Here is an 18,661-nt window from a genome sequence, read left to right on the forward strand (position 1 = left end):
GCTCTGTTGGTTTCCCAGTAGGCTTTCTCCTAGCATCTTTTTTTTTCTTTTTTAAAATTTATTCATTTTATTTTATTTTTGGCTGCGTTGGGTCTTTTTTGTCGCATGCAGGCTTTTCTCTAGTTGCGGTGAGCGGGGGCTACACTTCGTTGCAGTGTGCGGGCTTCTCATTGCAGTGGCTTCTCTTGTTGTGGAGCACAGGCTCTAGGCACGTGGGCTTCAGTAGTTGCAGCGTGCAGGCTCAGTAATTATGGCTTACGGGCTCTAGAGCGCGGGCTCAGTAGTTGTGGTGTGCGGGCTTAGTTGCTCCGCGGCATGTGGGATCTTCCTGGACCAGGGCTTGAACCCGTGTCTCCTGCACTGGCAGGTGGATTCTTAACCACTGTGCCACCAGGGAAGCCCTCTCCTAGCATCTTCATTTGGGCTTCTCGGTGAATGTGAGAATAGAGATGGAAAGCTTCTCTTGAAGACTCTTATCCTTTTGCATTCTGTGCCACTTAATGATAACATTGCCTAACACCCCTAATTTGCTTTTAATCATTGGTACTTTGGTGAGAGAGAATCTACACTAAGCAGAAGCTGTTCGAAACATTTGAGTTGTATGTGATAGTCATTTACTAAGGGACATCACGTATCACTTTTTTTCCTTTTTTCTTCTTTTATAAAATCACTTGGCTTGTTCTTTCAGCTTCCAGAATCGTAGCCAGCCACCCCTTCTCTGGGTGGTTTACATCAGCCTCTCCAGGCAGTACTTTGAAGTCTGTGAAAGACACTGGTAATTTAGGCTGACATACTTGGCAGGCCTATTTAAAAAGCAGAATTGTTTGATGGCATGACACAAGAGGTCTGTTAACTGAGTTATAAAGAACTGAGGCATTTCCAACAAACCCTAGTTTTGACATGAAATTTAAATAGTTCTTATTTTGCGGCATGCAGTCAGTGAACTTCCTGTGATGTAATATGGTCTCTCAGTGCAAAATACTAGGAAGTGGGAATTTTATTATGCCTAGCAGTTTCTCCAAGGAGAAATTCTGGGTGGAACTGAGTATGTGGTTATTTTCTCTTTTAATTCAGTCCAGCTAATTCAGAGGGAATGTCTTAGCAAGATGTGAGGAAGCAAGTCTAGAGGGAATGGTAGCACTTGGGAGAGATGTGAAAAACCAGCCAATCAGTGGTGGGAGCTGGGAGGGGGCACCTAAATAATGTATTTAATCTAATTCTTATGGTGGGTTTAGTATAAAGCCCTAGAAGTCAGCGGCCTTTCCTTAAAATACTGCAAAATTGAGTTTAAAAATATATAGCTCATTATTGTATATGCGTGTGCTGTAAACATCCTGAAACCTTTCTTGAATGGAGTATAATTTTTTTTAAGTCTTGTATTTTTTATTGTAACTTCATTATTCTGATCATCAAAATCACTTAATTTTTTTCTTTTAATTCTAAGTCTTTAAACCAGATGTTGCTCCTCTTACCAGAAAGGCAGGTTTTACATAATTTGGAGATCAGGACAGAAGTATTCCAAGGCAAAGGTTACCAAAATAGAGCTTCCAGTTTGTGTTGCTAAGCTCTCTGAATGATGGCATTCCTGTTGGACTCTTCTCTCACAGCAAAAATGGGACTACAAAGTGGTTTCAATACGTGTCTGTGTGTTAAAGTGGAAGCATGTGACACCAACAAATGGGTACCACATGGCAGAGATACCCAGGAGCAAGTCCGTAATATGAAAGGGATAAATTAGTTTTGTTTCATTTCATTTTTTTCCCTTCAAGGGAAGGGGGGTGGGGAGAGGGGTTGAGCAGGGAGGGAGGGGGAGAGGGGGGAGAGGAGGAGGAGAGAGAGAGAGAGAGAGAGAGAGAGAGAGTGTGTGTGTGTGTGTGTGTGTGTGTTCCTACAGAGCAATCAGGCCCCTCATTTTAGTGATGTTTGATGCCTGCCTGGTTTTAATATTAATCTTTATTCCGACACCTCCGATTATAGCGTTAGGTACCAAATTACTTTATTCTTGCACGTGGAAATGATGGAGAGTGACAGTGGCACAGTACTCACTTTCTGACACCAGCTGGCTCTTGTGCTGACGTAGAATGTGGCCACTGTCTTGTCCTGGCCTTGTTTAATGATTTTTTTGTGTATGCTTAACTTCCTTTCCAGGCTTTATTCATTTATTCAGAAAATAATTGTTGAGGGTTTAGTCTGTGCAGGCTCTATGCTGGCTTTGACCTCTAGTGGAGTGCTTTGAACATAGTGGGTGCTAAGAAATGTTACATGGCAAGAACAGTTATTTCTCTATGTATGTTCAGTCCAAAGTTTAACTCAGAATATACTTCCCATGAGTTACAGTACTGTTGATGGCTAGAAACTTTAGTTAACTGACTTCTAAAAATAATTTATTTCAGTTGCTTGACTGCAGTTCTTAAATATGAAAACTTTTGAAAATGAAAACATCTGTGTATCGTATCAAAAACATTTCAAGAATGCACATCTTTGACTATACTAAGAATATATTCATACATAAGCTTGCCCTTATATTGTTTATTTTCATCTAAATCCTTTAGAGATGTAGAGATCTCATCAAAATCCTTTAGAGAGTCAGAGATTTCTACTGTAGAGAGGGCATGGATTTTAGAGTTAGACAGTCCTGGTCAAATCCTGGTTTTGTAACTTATTAGCTGTGTAATTAATTACAGTTCTCTCCAGGCAGTTAGCTTGACTTTGGGCAAAACCTTTCTGAACTTTCGTTTCCCCATCTTATTTTCCCTATCCACTTTATAGATACAATAAAACCTAGCTTACATGAGTGTCTTGTCTTGAGAATTAAGATGACAGATAGGTTGATAGAAAGATACTAAGTTCTGGATACTAAGTTTCCCTTTCCTTTTACCCCATTTATTGGCTAACTTTTATATTACTAGCAGTGAAGTACAGTGTTATAAAATACTCATTTGTTTATTTGGATATCTGGAAGGCAAAAGACATTCTATATTTTGTGCAAATTATAGTATGGGAATAAGTCTGTGGAAGAACTTTTGCTCAATACATGCTAATATGAAGCAGCTTTTTATTTTCAGTTTGTTCTCCCAGATAGACATTAGTTTGTTCTTTCCCTTTTCCTGATTTGAAAGGCAAAACGAAGCCAACATTCATTCGTTGTTTGTGTAGAGCAGTGGTCTCCTCCAGAATTTATTAAAGGGCCACAAGTGTATCTGCCTGTTAAAAAGTTAAATGATCTCCACTGAATTTGAGTCTGTCTTTATATGCTATGCATATCTTTCTTTAAAAATGAGTTTTGCTAAAAATAGAACTACCGTAAGACCCAGCAGTCCCACTACTGGGCATATACCCTGAGAAAACCATAATTCAAAAAAGAGTCATGTACCACAATGTTCATTGCAGCACTGTTTACAATAGGCAGGACATGGAAGCAACCTAAGTGTCCATCGACAGATGAATGGTTAAAGAAGATGTGGTACATATATACAATGGAATATTACTCAGCCATAAAAAGGAACGAAATTGAGTTATTTGTAGTGAGGTGGATGGACTGAGAGTCTGTCATACAGAGTGAAGTAAGTCAGAAAGAGAAAAACAAATACTGTATGCTGACACATATATATGGAATCTCAAAAAAAAAAAAATGGTTCTGACTAACCTAGGGGCAGAACAGGAATAAAGATGCAGACGTAGAGAATGGACTTGAGGACCCGGGGAGGGGGAAGGGTAAGCTGGGACGAAGTGAGAGAGTGGCATGGACATATATGCACTCCCAAATGTAAAATAGATAGCTAGTGGGAAGCAGCGGCATAGCACAGGGAGATCAGCTCGGTGCTTTGTGACCACCTAGAGGGGTGGGATAGGGAGGGTGGTAGGAGGGAGACACAAGAGGGAGGGGATATGGGGATATATGTATATGTATAGCTGATTCACTTTGTTATACAGCAGAAACTAACAACATTGTAAAGCAATTATACTCCAATAAGGATGTTTAAAAAAAAAGAGTTTTAAATTTTTGTAACTATCACTGCGGATACAGAACAGTTCTGTCACCCCCAAAACCCACATGTCCCACGTTGTCACATTTTTTCCCCGACATCTAACCCCGGACGACCGCTATCTTGTTCTCTGTTGGTATACTTTTGATTTTTCCAGAATGTCATATAAATGGACTTATATTGTCCACTTATATTGCTTTTTAAGACTGGCTTCTTTCATTCAGCTTCATGTCCTTGAGATTCCTCTAAGTTATCAAGTCTCCCTTATTGCTGAGTAGTATTCCATTGTATGGGTGAACCAGTTTATCTAGTCACCTATTAGAGTTCACTTGGATTATTGCAATTATTTTTAAAAAATATTACATTGTGTAAGTTTGTCCTGATTTTCAAAGTAGAAAAAATATACTAATCAAGGAAAAATGGGGAAAAAAAAATTCCTGCCCAAACAGAACCTCTATTAACATTCAGGTGTATTTCTTTACATTCTTTTTCCTGTGCGTGGAGTTTTTTGGCTTGTGGTTATATTTACATAGCTGCGATTCTTCATAAATTGCTTTTTTTTTCATGTTTTAATTCTGATGTGTATGTATGACATAAACAGTTTAAAAAGATTATAAAGTAAACACTAGTGTAATCATCCAAGTTAAGACCCTTCCTTCCCTTTACCTAGAGCAATCACTATCCTAACTTTTGTGATAGTCATTCGCTTCTTTGCTTCATAGTTGTCCAACCTGTGTATATTCTTTAGATAATATAATTTAGTTTTGACTCTTTTTGAACTTTGTGGCCTCCCTTTTTTGTTCTGTTTACTATTGTAAGTATTCTAGCTCTATTATTATAAATCTTCATAAAGATGCCTTTTAGCTGCGTAGTATTCTGCTGAGTGATTGTGCTGTACTTTATGTGGCCATTTCCCAATTTGGGTTGTTTCTAATTTTCACTATTGGAAATAATGCTTTGTGTAGAAGTAATATCTTTCTACATGAATCCATTCTTGTATTTAGAATTATTTCTTTTGGATAGTATTGTAAATAAAAGAGTTTGAAATTTTAAGGTTCTGAAAAATGTTGCTAAATTCTTTACCAATTCGTACCACAATGAAGCCTTACTGTTCCTGGGCCAGCATTGAGGGTTTTCCGCATCTCCCCCAAGTAAAAACACCTCAGGGAATTTAATGGTTGAAAAACCATCTTATCTCGTCTTTCTGAGTTTGATTGGTTCTATGTTTCCTAATTGGTTTCCTTTTTTGTTGATTTTGCTTGAGTTTATGTTTTCGGGTAAATCAGCTTCTTAAGTGATGGTCAGTGTAGCCTTGTGACCAATTCTTTTATTTTTTTTCAGATGTAGGTGCAAGAAACTACAGGCATCTCTGTGCTGTTTATTACAACAAGAATCCTGGGTTCGAGATAATCCATGGGCTTCTGGACAGACTCATGCAGCTACTTGATGTGCCTCCTGGCGAAAAGAAGGGAGGATATGTGATCAAAGCATCAGAAGGTGAGACAGATCAGCTGAGTCAAGAGTCAATGATCCCATAATGAAGGGGTGAAGCCCTATTTGTGATAAAGTGTTTTTGGTTTTGATTTAGGGGGGAGGTGAGTGAGAGAGCTTCATATCAATTAATTGTCAGTATTTTCTAGAAATATCCTTTTTCCCTCCAGTATTTTGAGAAGATGCTTTTCAGAGCTCCTGTAGTGCCACACATTATACTTTTGTTCCAGCTGAGTGCTGGTAACCCCTAGTTACTGGCACCATCAAGTCGTGGTCAACCCACAATCCAAACTGCAAGCTGAGAGAACCAGAACTCATGACTTGTGCTCAGAGCCTCCTGCCTGAAGCCTTTAAGGCAAAAGAGGAAAAAAGAGAGACATTGAAAATTAGGCTAACTAAATTGTATATATACTCCTAAAATGCTAGTTTCTTGTTGTCTGAGGAATCCTGAAATTTTTGCTTTTCATATCCCTATAGCTTGAATCGATATTAGATAAGAGATCCACAGACAACTTGAAAGAAACATTTTACCACTTTATTTCCACTGTTTACCTGACAATTTTATAACTTTATCTGGCATCTTAAATTTCTATTGGAACGTTCACTTTTTTCAAAGTGTTATTTAGCAGTACTTATACTGGTGTGAGGTTTGGGGGGACATATTTTTGTTTTCCCCTAGTTGTGTTTTTCTTAGTCCTCAGAGATGGTTTTTTATTATTGTTTCAATTTTTTTTTTTAATTTGGAAAGTTCTTTGAAAATGCAGTAACCCTAAATATATGGCCTTTTTAGGTTGAAGATTTGTGGAGTTATCTTTTTTTTTATAAAATTGAGAGATTAAATATTGCAGGGAGTTATCATTTTCTACCACATCTCTCATTAGTAATCATTCAGTGAAGATATGTGTGATGCTTATAGAGTTTTAGAGTGTTGGAACTGGGTCTTAGAGTTCATCAAGTCCAGTTCCCTGATTTGACAAGTGAAGAAGCCAAGGATAGGCAAGCCAAGTGAGTTGGGCTGGGTCACACATGGGGACCCCAGGGCGCCTGCCTCCCACTGTTCTTTCCACAAGACCAAGTTGCCTGTCTTTATAGTGGCTTTACATTACTCATTCACCAGTTGACTATTCTAGAATTTCTACTTTAAGATCTGGTCATCCAAGTTAATGGCAGCCTGAAAGCTGATGTGACACATTTTTTTTAACCTTCTATACAGAGTCTTTTCTCAGAAATTTTACTTCATATAGAGATTAGCTGAATAAAAATCTGTTTCCTGAAACAGATTATGTCATATATATGAGATATAATTTTTTTCTTACTGGAAAGGTTGCAGAGAGCTGAAATGGTAAATTGGAGCATAATTTGTTGTGGATATGATACTTTTATATGTAACTTTTATATTAATGATGTTTCTATAAGCCATAAACCAGTGTCTTAATATAATGACTCTTCTGTCTCAGTAAGTTCCTTAGACATATTTCTCAGAAGCCTCTAAGTTCCCCTGTCATGAGACAGGCTTCAAGAAGACAGAATAAGTAGGACACAGATCCTGCTGTCAAGGAACCTACAGGGGGAATGACCACTGCATACCAGCTTTCACAATAAGCTGCTAAGATGAGTGCCTTGAAGTTTCCAAAGAGGGAGATGGTGCGGTTTCTTAAGAGCATATGGGAAAGCGTTAGTGAGTTTCTGGAAAGTGACATAGGCCTTCGAAGGAAGAGGTGGGAGACAGGGGAAGCAAGGCAGACCACCAGAGCAAAGGCAAAAAATGATGGGAAACATAGCCTAGTGTAGTTTGGTTTGACTACAGGGTGAGGAAGAAGCTTGGGACTACATTTAGAGTCCTGAGTGCTAGAATAAGGAGTTGTAGCTAATTAGCTGGAAAATATTGAAGCTGCTGCTGCTTTTTTTTTTTTCCTTAAGTGAGTTATGTGATTAGATCTGTACTTTGAAGGAATTAATCTGGCAGCATTATGTAGGTTGGGCGGCATGGAGAGTAGAGGGGAAGAGAATGGTTGAAAGGTGTTATAGTGAGAATAAGGGCTTGACTTTGAATGTTGGCCAAGGCTATACCGAGGAGAAGACTGATTTAAGAAACTTTATGAAGGTAGAAGCTGCAGCATTCAGCATTTGGAAAAGTTCCACTTGGAACCTTGTGTGCCACTCGGAACCTTTTATGATACAGCTCATATGTGTTGATCTTTTTTTTAAGTTCTATTTTCATCATTCTAAACCTATGATATTATAATTTTAATCCTTTTATATTTTAGCACCAAAACAATATAATACTTAGTACTTAATTTCCCTAATATGTAAATGTCTATCATTTTGGCTTGGAGTGTGTGTGTGTGTGTGTGGGTGTGGGTGTGTGTGTCTGTGTGTGTGTGTGTGTGTGTTTTCAAATTAGAAAATACATTCATAAACTGTAACCACTTACGATGTGGTTGTAGGTCTTCATGTTCAGTTTTTTAGGCCAAATTGTTACTGGTGTTTGATTTTGTATGAGGACAGAGGCCATCTTGTGTTTACTTTTGAATTTACTTTGGCTCTCATAATAGAATATTGTAATGTTATATTTTAATTATCTGTTTTGATTACATAATGACAAATATGATTACCTTTTTTTTAAATGGTTAAAGAAACCAAGACCTAAAGAAGTGGCTTGTCAAAATAAGTCAGCAGTAAAGTTGGTATAAGTTCTTCATCTAAAATTTAATAGATATATAATATGTGTGTGTATATATATATATATCTCCTAAGTAAATCCCTACACAGGAATTTGGTTGCTGGGGTGTGTTTAGCTACATCGTTTCCTCAGATTTATTGTTATTTTGCATAAAGCTTTTTCTGCTTCAAGAAAAGATCTTCAGAGTATCAAAAAAGTCAAGAAGAAACAGATTAAGAGCTACCATTTCCTGCCATTCTTAATTAACTGAGTTGTCTTCTATTACTCTGGCATATGGTTTACCTTTTAATAATTAAAAGTCCGTGGTGGCTTTGCCATTATAATTGAGCTAAGTCTGTTCACCAGAGAGTCTTGCTAATGTCAGTTCATTGGCAGATATACCTAATCTCTCTCTGTCCTTTCTAATGAACACCACTGACTTCCTTTTGTGCCACTTTGTTTGGTGGTAGAGAGTGGAACAGAACTTGATTCCCTTTTGAGAAACTTGGCCCTGTCCACTGTGAGAGAAACCTGGAAACTCGTCTCATTGATCATCACATTGATCTCAGGGAGTTCTGTTGACATTGGCATGTAACCTGGCTTCTCATGCAGACAGCAGCCCTCTGCAGCCTGTGGATCTCTGAGAAGCACTCCCAAGCCCTGTGACTGCAGCCACAATTAGAAGCCATGGTCACTTAGTCTCACAGAGTTTTTATTTGCTGAGCGCCCTTGCAATTAAGAACACAAGGTGAGCTAGAATGCCAAACTGCTGATAGAATAAGGGCAGTCGTTGAGTAGAAAAAAGAAAGAAGAACCTTTAACTTTTTAACAGACTGTAGAGCGTTTTGAGCACTTGGAACAATTCATCATGTTTTAGTGGCATTTGATCGGATCATTACAGCATATGTATGCGCTTTTTTTCAGACTTCTTCCCCTTTGTTTTTGTGGTTTGTTGCAAACTAAATTATGTATGTTAAAATGCATTTATCCTTTTCAAAACCACTTCTGGGCAAGGAAAATTTGCAGCATTTTTGTGTTTAGAACAGTTATGTGGTTCCTGGGCAAATCAGTGGCGAAAATAATTTCTTAGGGAAGGTAGTAGGCTTTGTGCGATTGGCTGCACTGACTTGAGTGTGTATTTTTTCCCCTTGAATTTGTTACTATTTCAGTTTTGTTTATTCACAAATCTATGGAAAATGTCAGTTTAACCTGAGACAAGATTCCTGATGGAAAAACAGAAGTTTTAGTACTTTTAGTTTTGACAATTCTAATTTTCATGCTGCTCAGAATTCATTTTGTGAAATGAAAAATAACCTTGTAAGTAATAGGCACATTTAATCCTGCACCATATGTACCCACAGAGGTTATTTAGATGCCTTCTGTTACAGCATCACCTAATGATCATTGACTTGACCTGTAGGTCATGACCTTTTTCCTCTTTCAGGACACCTGTGAAAGATTTCAGATGCTAAAAAGTGCGGGTGAAATTGTGATGTCTCCCCGGCCTTCACACTGGTTTTTAGTGTAACATGAGCTTGGAAATATATGAGAAGAATATGTATTGAACAGCTTGCTGGAGTAAAGGAGCCGTTTATGGTCTGATTTACACAAAAAGTCTAGGCTGGAAAAAAGGGGGATCTGTATAGTGTCTCCACATTTTTAGTTACCATCAGCAAAGACATGACTCTGTTAAGGCACCACATTGAAAAGAAAAAAAGTTTGGAAGTTAATAAGCTTCTGACCTTATTACTCTGTGTAAAAAATGTCCTTAATCCTCTGATTCTCTGGTGTTTTTCGGTGTTTGAGGCAAGCTTTCAAATACTACAATTTTTGTTACCTTCTTTGAAGGCTTTATTAAGAGCAGTATTAAACACATCTGCAGTGATCACCACATGTCAAAACAGCGGGATGACATGGGGCCACAGTGCCCAGTAGAGCCTCCGCAGCTATCACGATTCGCGTAGCCCTGTGTTGTTCTCGAGCGTGTTTTATTTCCTTGCCTCACTCTCTCTCATATGTATGAGGCAAAGTTCTCTCCACTCATGCTCACCACCTCGTGCTTTTGGTGTGCCTTGGTACCCACTTGACGTTTCAGTACTCAGTGCTGGAGTGCGTGTTCACAGCACGTCCCACTTGAATGACTTAGCTCACATTCCCATCAGATAGGTCTTGTAACACAGTATTTCTCAACTTCTTTTTTTTTCTTTTTTTTTTTTGCGGTACGCGGCCCTCTCACTGTTGTGGCCTCTCCCCTTGTGGAGCACAGGCTCCGGACGCGCAGGCTCAGCGGCCATGTCTCACGGGCCCAGCCGCTCCGCGGCATGTGGGATCCTCCCGGACCGGGGCACGAACCCGTGTCCCCTGCATCGGCAGGCGGACTCTCAACCACTGCGCCACCAGGGAAGCCGCTCAACTTCTTTTTATTATCTCTCCCTTAAGGAACGTTTTAGACTTTTTTCCTAATTGCCCCTCCATAAAATGTTAATACCACTGTGTACTGCATATTTATTACGTACTATATGTATAGCTTTGCTTTATACATAAAAAGTATAAACCTTATTTTTAAAATTCAATTCAGGGTTAAGAATAAGTAAACATTTTTAAGTTAAGAGTTAAATTAGGGAGTTCTGGTGGCCTAGTGGTTAGGATTCCAGACTTTCACTGCTGTGGCCCAAGTTCAGTCCCTGGTCGAGGAACTGAGATCCTACAAGCCTAGTGGTGCAGACAGAAAAAAAACAGAGAGAGAGAGTTAAATCAGAAAACTACTAACATTTAACTTTGTATCTACTGCATAGCTTTTAATGTTACATACTTATATAAATTGTAGTGCATCATTATATATGCCAATTGGCAATTTAAATATATAACTGTAACCAAAAATTTTAAAAAACCGTTCAAAACCCACTTTTCCAGCAAAAGTAAAACAATTGAAAAATTAATTTTTAGTGAATTTAACTTTTCCTTGATAAGAGAAGATAACTTTTAATTAGCTGGTAGTCAGATATTGCTGATGATTTTTCTTTCCAGCATTTGATGTAGTTAATGATGTGTTGAATAATAACTTTTTAAATTAGAAACTTTTTATTTAATTCTCAAAGCCTGAACTATGCAGGGAAGCTCTCAAGAGCACACATAAACAGAGTCCACAAGGCAGCCAATGGTGATTCCTGGCACATGCAGGTCACTCTTAACATGACCTTGCAATTGAGCGCTTGATACAAAGTCTTCCAGTCACCGGATCAGAGCTATCTGTCGCCATAGTTGTGGAGCACTGATCTTGCATACATTTGCTATGTTTTCCATTTCAGTGCTGCTCCTGTGAAGCCCAAGACAACCCAGTGAGATGAACTGAACACTAAGGAGTACAGTTTTGTTAAGTAGGTTCATCTTTGGAGGACTCCAAACCACTGTAATATAAGATTTTTTTCATACCCTCCTTCCCCAGCCAAGAACCAGTTTTCATTCCGCTTTGAGAACGCATGCTGTGACTTAATGCATACTTTGGAGTTGTTTCAATTTAACTGTATGTGCTGGGCAAAAGAGAGAGAGAGAAAGGTATTTTTATTTAACACCTTGTACTCCTTTTTTTCCTGCTTCCAAACTAGACATTGGCTTCCACTATTCTACAGAAAAGGCTATGGCCCAAATAAAAAGAGATGCAAAAGAAGTTCATTTCCAGTTTCAAGGACCCAAATCCTGAAAGTTGAGAGGATTTTTAGGGTGATTTGTACTGCTCAGGTTTTTTTCCCCCGATTCTTTTCCATTATAGTTTATTACAGGATACTGAATATAGTTTCCCGTGCTATACAGTTAATCCTTGATGTTTGTCTATTTTATATATGGTAGCATGCATCTCTTTATTTATTTTTTTTGCGGTATGTGGGCCTCTCACTGTTGTGGCCTCTCCCGTTGCGGAGCATAGGCTCCAGACGCGCAGGCTCAGTGGCCATGGCTCATGGGCCCAGCCGCTCCGCGGCATGTGAGATCCTCCCGGACCAGGGCACGAACCCGCATCCCCTGCATCGGCAGGCGGACTCCCAACCACTGCGCCACCAGGGAAGCCCTTAGTGTTCTTTAGGTCCATCCGTGTTGCTGCAAATGGCATTTTTTCATTCTTTTTATGGCTGAGCAGTATTCCACTGAATTTATATGTCACATCTTCTTTATGCATTCATCTGTTGATGGACATGTAGGTTGCTTCCATGTCTTGGCTGTTGTAAATAGTGCCGCTGTGAACATTGGCGTGCATGTATCTTTTCAAATTAGAGCTTTCATCTTTTCTGGATATATGCCTAGGAGTGGGATTGCTGGATTATGTGGTAATTCTATTTTTAGTTTTTTAAGAAACCTCCATACTGTTTTCCATAGTGGCTGCACCAATTTATATTCCCACAGTATAACAGTGTAGGAGGGTTCCCTTTTCTACACACTCTCTCCAACATTTATTATTTGTAAACTTTTTTTTTTTCCTGCGGTACGCGGGCCTCTCACTGTTGTGGCCTCTCCCGTTGCGGAGCACAGGCTCTGGTTGCGCAGGCCCAGCGGCCATGACCCACGGGCCCAGCCGCTCCGCGGCATGTGGGATCCTCCCGGACCGGGGCACGAACCCGTGTCCCCTGCATCAGCAGGCGGACTCTCAACCACTGCGCCACCAGGGAAGCCCCATTTGTAGACTTTTTGATGATGGCCATTCTGACCGGTGTGAGGTGATACCTCACTGTAGTTTTGATTTGCATTTCTCTGCTCATTAGCAGTGTTGAGCATCTTTTCATGTGCCTGTCGCCCGTCTGTATGTCTTTTTTGGAGAAGTGTCTATTTAGGTCTTCTGTCCATTTTTTGTTTGGGTTATTCATTTTTTTTGTTTTTGTTGTTATTGAGTTGCATGAGCTTTTTGTATATATTGGAAATTAATCCCTTGTCAGTCTCATTGTTTGCAAATATTTTCTCCCAGTCCCTAGGTTGTCTTTTCATTTTGTCTGTGGTTTCCTTTGCTGTGCAAAGGCTTCTGAGTTCGATTAGGTCCCATTTGTTTATTTTTGCTTTTGTTTCCATTACTCTAGGAGATGGATCCAAAAAATACTGCTGGGATTTATGTCAGAGTGTTCTGCCTATGTTTTCCTCTAGGAGTTTTATAGTATCCAGGCTTACATTTAGGTCTTTAATCCATTTTGAGTTTATTTTTGTCTATGGTGTTAGAGAGTGTTCTAATTTAATTGTTTTAACGTAGCTATCCAGTTTTCTCAGTGTCACTTATTGAAGAGACTGTCTTTTCTCCATTGTATGTTTTTGCCTCCTTTGTTTGTTTGTTTGTTTATTTATTTTTGCGGTATGCGGGCCTCTCACTGCTGTGGCCTCTCCCGTTGCGGAGCACAGGCTCCGGATGCGCAGGCTCAGCAGCCATGGCTCACGGGCCCAGCAGCTCCGCGGCATGTGGGATCTTCCCGGACCGGGGCACGAACCCGCGTCCCCTGCATCAGCAGGCAGACTTTCAACCACTGTGCCACCAGGGAAGCCCTTGCCTCCTTTATTAAAGATTAATTGACCGTAGGTGTGTGAGTTTATTTCTGGGGTCTCTGTGCTGTTCCATTGATCCATATGTCTGTTTTTGTGCCAGCACCACGCTGTTTTGTTTACTGTAGCTTTGTGTTATTGTCTGAATGCACTACTCAGTTCTGATCTTACATATGTAAGTTTGGTTTTCCTCAGGGAGGAGCAGCTTTACATGTTGGCAGCACCCTGGTTTTGGCACACTGGTGCGCTGCACCGACCACTCTCCTCTGAATTTCTAGAGAATGATGTGTTCTGGTACACTAAATATTAACCCTCTAAACATTCAATTCAGTTTTAATCCAGAAGGATTAAAAGTATGGATGGGTGGAGAGAAAAAGAGGTACACATATTGAATACATTTCTAGGTAGGGTTGATAAATAAGTGCTTCTATCTGAAAAATGTGCTTTTCCCCTTGAGGTATTCACACTTAGTATTTCCTTTTCTTTAAAGGTGTAGGATGAGGGCAATAATTTTTACCCCCTCCCCTTTTTTTTGAGAATTGATGGAAGAAACACCTACAATGTAAACCCCATTTTATTAACTTTAAAAGTTTGAAACAGTTACAAGCTTATTAAAACAGGTGCAGGACAAAAAACTTTCCTGAACTGTTTGAGAATAAATTGCCAACCTGTACCCCTTAATACATTAGTGTGTATTTCTTACAAACAAGGACATTGTCCTACATAACCAAAATATAATCGTCAAAACCAGGAAAATATTATTCACGTTAATGTTGACCCCATCTAATCCTTTTACCCTGGGCAAGTTTTATCAGTTATCCTTTATATCAAAGAATCACTTATTGCCTTTAGCTGTCATGTCTCATTGGCCTCCTTCTGGAAAGTTCTAGAATAGTCTCTCCTTAACTTTCATGACCCTGACACTTTTGGAGATTACAGGCCAGTTATTTTGTAGTGTGTTCCTCAATTTGGGGTTTTCTAGATTCAAGTTAGGCAACTTTGGAGGAATGTTGCAGAAGTAACGCTCTCTTCTCAATGCATCCTATCAGTGGCACCCGATTTCCACTTATCGCTGATAATGTTCACTTAATCACCTGATCAAACTAGCGTCTCCTAGGCTTCTTTACTGTCAAGGTACTCCTTTCTCCATTATCATCAATAAACATTTTGTGGGGAGGAACTTTGAAATTATGTAAATGTTCTGTTCCTAATCAATCCTCCTATTTGTTTATATATCTTAGTATGGATTCATTATTTCCTGTTTTATTCAGTGTATCTTAATCCATTATTCTGATTCTCACGTTGTCCTCACTTTGGCCAGTGGGAGTCCCTTCAGGCTGGCTTCTGTATCCTTTTAACATGTTCCTGTTATTCTTTATTATTATTAGCACTCTCTTGCTTTGGGCACAAGAAGATATTCAAGGCTTATCTTGATCTTTCCATTGTCCCATTTCTCCATCCTGGTTCCTTTTAGTGGGGAATGGTGTCTACAAGTCCAAATGTAGGGTTCTAGTTGCACACAGATACATACATATACTAACTTACTCCTATATCTATACATATTTTAAAGACCATAAGCCCACAGCAATACCTCCATTCCAGTCCAACACCTTAGGGTTCATTCCAGTTTTCTCCCCTTCTGTATTTGTACCTCACTCCTCCAACAGTGAGAAACCTGGTTCCCATGATTCATAATTTATTCACTTAGTTGCTCATTGCTCCTGTTGGTAACTAAATTCCATCTTGTCCCCTGCGTGTCTGCCCTGCCCATCACTCACTCTCAGTCTCTGCCCCCTCGGGGCTGTTCCCCTCTCACCTGTGCATGCCCTCCCTGCCCCCTTTAGCTCTGACACCCAGTGCCCACATTTGAGTGAGAGGATTTCTTCCTTCCTCGGCCCCTTTAGGGCTGGATTATTCTGGAAGGGAAGGAGAAGACTTTTTAAGTCTTGAGAAGCTTTTATTGGTAGGGAGGTTCTTACTAAAATGAAAGGGAGAAAATAGTTGTATATGGTGATGCTTTTTTGGATGTGGGTGATAATATAGGAAATATATTTCTGGGCTCATCTTATATAGTTTCTGCCTCAGACCTGGAATCAGCTATATTGCCAAGTGGCCCTGGTTCCTTTTAGTGCGAAATCAAAGTTAGATCACAATCTAGGTGCTAAGGTTGCTCATTGCTACTGAGTGAGTCATTGTTTCTAGGACTTTTTAGTACACAGAGGAAAACCTTTTAAAAAAAATTTTTTTTTTTTTTTTTAATGAAAAAGCCTTGAGTTCATATGGGTGGTTCCAATTTATATTCAGGATTAGAGGATTTTTACTTAATATGTTTGTCTTTATAGTTAGCTCTTTTTCTTTACATTGAAAATCTTGGTTCCTAATGAATTTACATTATTACCTATTTATCCATCTTTGTTTCAAAATATCAATATTATTGCTAATAACATGATTGTTAGAAACAGTTTAAGCTTTATCTTCAGTTCTTTTTGTACTTAGAAAATATTCTACAAAATAAAGTACATTTTGACCAACATATTCCCAGTATTTCTTTTTATCAGGCAAGACTGTAGAAGCCTTAAATAACTAATGCTTGCACTGATTTTTAAAAATATTATATTAATTCACAGTCTGCTTTGTTTAAAGATTAGAAATGCATATTTTACTGTGGACTTTGGGGCAGTGGGGAGGCAGAACCTTAGTCGAACATCCATTAGGTATCTGTCTTCTCTGGAGTTTCTTTCATCTGCCAGCACATCTTTTCCCTCCCCGTTATGCTGCCTTAAGAGAGACAGTCTTCAGTATATTACAACATTGCAGGAATCCCACAGATTGACATTCATTTAAAGCATCCCTGCTACTTTTATATAAATGATAGGCAGACCATCTAACTTCACTGAGGTCCCAGTTGTGGTTTTGATCTTGATGGATTATTTTGCTTTACGTTAGTGTTCAATAGCTTGGCCTAATCTCTACCTGCTTGAGAAATAAATGCCAATAGTCGCTTGGGTGAGGGCAACCCATCCCCCTCCTGGAAATACCTCTGAGCACCTGCTGGCCCTGGTGGGTCATGGGTCAGGAACGTTGTCTTCCTGCCGAGGGTTCTTCTAGGCCAAATAGGCCACATACAAGGCCGGCAGCTCGCCTTCAGTCCCCAGCCCTCCACACTTGCAGCCTTGCAGCCTTGTGTCTTAGTTGTTCCTTCTTCCACTCCTCCCCCTTCAGGACCCTGTACTCTCATTGTTCCCATTTTGCCCTTTTTAAAAAACTTTTCTTTTCAGGAAAGCATCTGACTTGAAGTTCAGTTGATACATATCAGTGTGAACTTAAGAGATGCTTTAATTTTTGGCATTCTTTCTTATTGTGAAAGGAAAAAAATTTGGTTCCTTTATGAAAATGTCAGGTTATTAGCTTTAAAAAGGGTGGGGCAAATTTAGTGGAATAGAAAAACCTCTCCATCTTCTGAAACCACACCCAGTTGACAGCCACACACACACACTTCCTTATGTGAAAAGAGCATGTTTGGAAGAGGTGAAAGAAGAAACGTAGGAAACAGCAACATGGCCCAGTATATTAGCAAACAGGCAGACATTAATTACCTGCCTTTCTTTAAACAATAAACCGTGTGACAATAATTTTATTTCTTTTGAATGTTGAAGCCAGCCCATAAAGAGTAAACAGTTGAGCAGAAATATCAGATTAAATGCCTTGCTCTAAATGTCTCCAGAACTTCCTGTTGTCTGTTCTGTGAGACCTGTTTTGATGTGTCCAGTATTCATCAGTAGCTGTTAAATATTTTATCAATGTTGTTTTCGCAGCCACTACACTTTGACACTCTTCTTCCAGAAGGGAAGGGTTTCTGCTTATTCTCTTAATCCCTAAAGGCCCCTAGCTTGTTTGTGAACTGCATTCTCTGAACAAAGATCTCCTCTTGGAATTATTTTCCTGGGCTTTGATGCTTTTTTTTTTTCCACCAGTGGAACTGAAAATAAAGGTAGTAAGTAGTTGGTACTATGCAAGGGAAAATTTTTAAAAAATCAGTGTTGTACAAAATAAGATCAGTATAATCTTATATTAAGTTTGTGGTTTGTTGGTACTACCATTGCTAGAAGTCCACTCTTTAACATTTTGATATGTAATTGACCTATACAATAATTGGCATTGTTTTACTTGTATGGTACTACCTTTGGCAAAAGGAAGAAACCAAAAAAGAGCAACAAGTAACATATATGTTACAGGAGCCCTATTTATAACAGTGGATAATTGGAAACAACTCCAACATAAAATACTTCAAGAACAATTTGGCAGACTACTACATATAAATATAATGGCATATGATAAACGTGAATTATAAACTAAGTTGAAAAAGCAGATGTTAAGATGGTACAGACTCTAATTAAAATGATAGGGAGGGGCTTCCCTGGTGGCGTCGTGGTTGGGAGTCCGCCTGCCGATGAAGGGGATGCGGGTTCGTGCCCTGGTCCGGGAGGATCCCACATGCCGCGGAGTGGCTGGGCCCGTGAGCCATGGCCACTGAGCCTTCACGTCCGGAGCCTGTGCTCCGCAACGGGAGAGGCCACAGCGGTGAGAGGCCCGCGTACTGCAAAAAAAAAAAAAAAAAAAAATGATAGGGAAGAATACATTTTGTTGAGCCCTAGGAGGCATGATCAACTGTGATACAGTAACCGTAACTCTTGTGTGTTGGGTCAGGTCCTTCTGTTGTGTTAGCCCATGTGATTTAGGACTTAATTCCTTTATGCCAGTTTGTTCATCTGTAAAATGGGAATGATAATGTCTGTCCTGTCTGTACCACAGTGTTGTTGGGAGAGGCAGATATAAGAAGTTGGGACAGCATTTTGGAATGGGTGATCACTGTCCAGAGTACCCTCTGGGTAGATACTAGGTCTGCCCTTCAGGAAGTCAGCATTATATAAAAGAGTCACAGACTGGGGTTCAGGAAGGAACTGGGTTCTCAGCTCTGCTGTTACCTGGCTGTATGGTTTTCTTAACCTCT

The 18,661-nt window shown here is 39.5% G+C and overlaps 1 protein-coding gene across 5 annotated transcripts in view; it reads left to right on the forward strand.

Moving 5' to 3' along the window:
* Window positions 1–18,661, forward strand: part of FARSB (phenylalanyl-tRNA synthetase subunit beta) — a 67,285-nt gene that overhangs the window by 39,803 nt on the left and 8,821 nt on the right. For 2 of the 5 annotated variants that reach the window (XM_067740429.1, XM_067740431.1), the window contains exons 16-17: window positions 5,328–5,483; window positions 13,513–13,687. In XM_067740429.1, coding sequence (XP_067596530.1) covers window positions 5,328–5,483; window positions 13,513–13,670 — 314 coding nt within the window. In that variant the 3' untranslated portion in view covers window positions 13,671–13,687. Of the gene's footprint in view, window positions 1–5,327; window positions 5,484–13,512; window positions 13,688–18,661 lie in introns of those variants that run through there. The other 3 variants (XM_067740430.1, XM_067740432.1, XR_010944213.1) reach the window with 2 other exon arrangements.

Source organism: Pseudorca crassidens, chromosome 6 (assembly GCF_039906515.1).
Source record: "Pseudorca crassidens isolate mPseCra1 chromosome 6, mPseCra1.hap1, whole genome shotgun sequence".
Taxonomy (NCBI): domain Eukaryota; kingdom Metazoa; phylum Chordata; class Mammalia; order Artiodactyla; family Delphinidae; genus Pseudorca; species Pseudorca crassidens.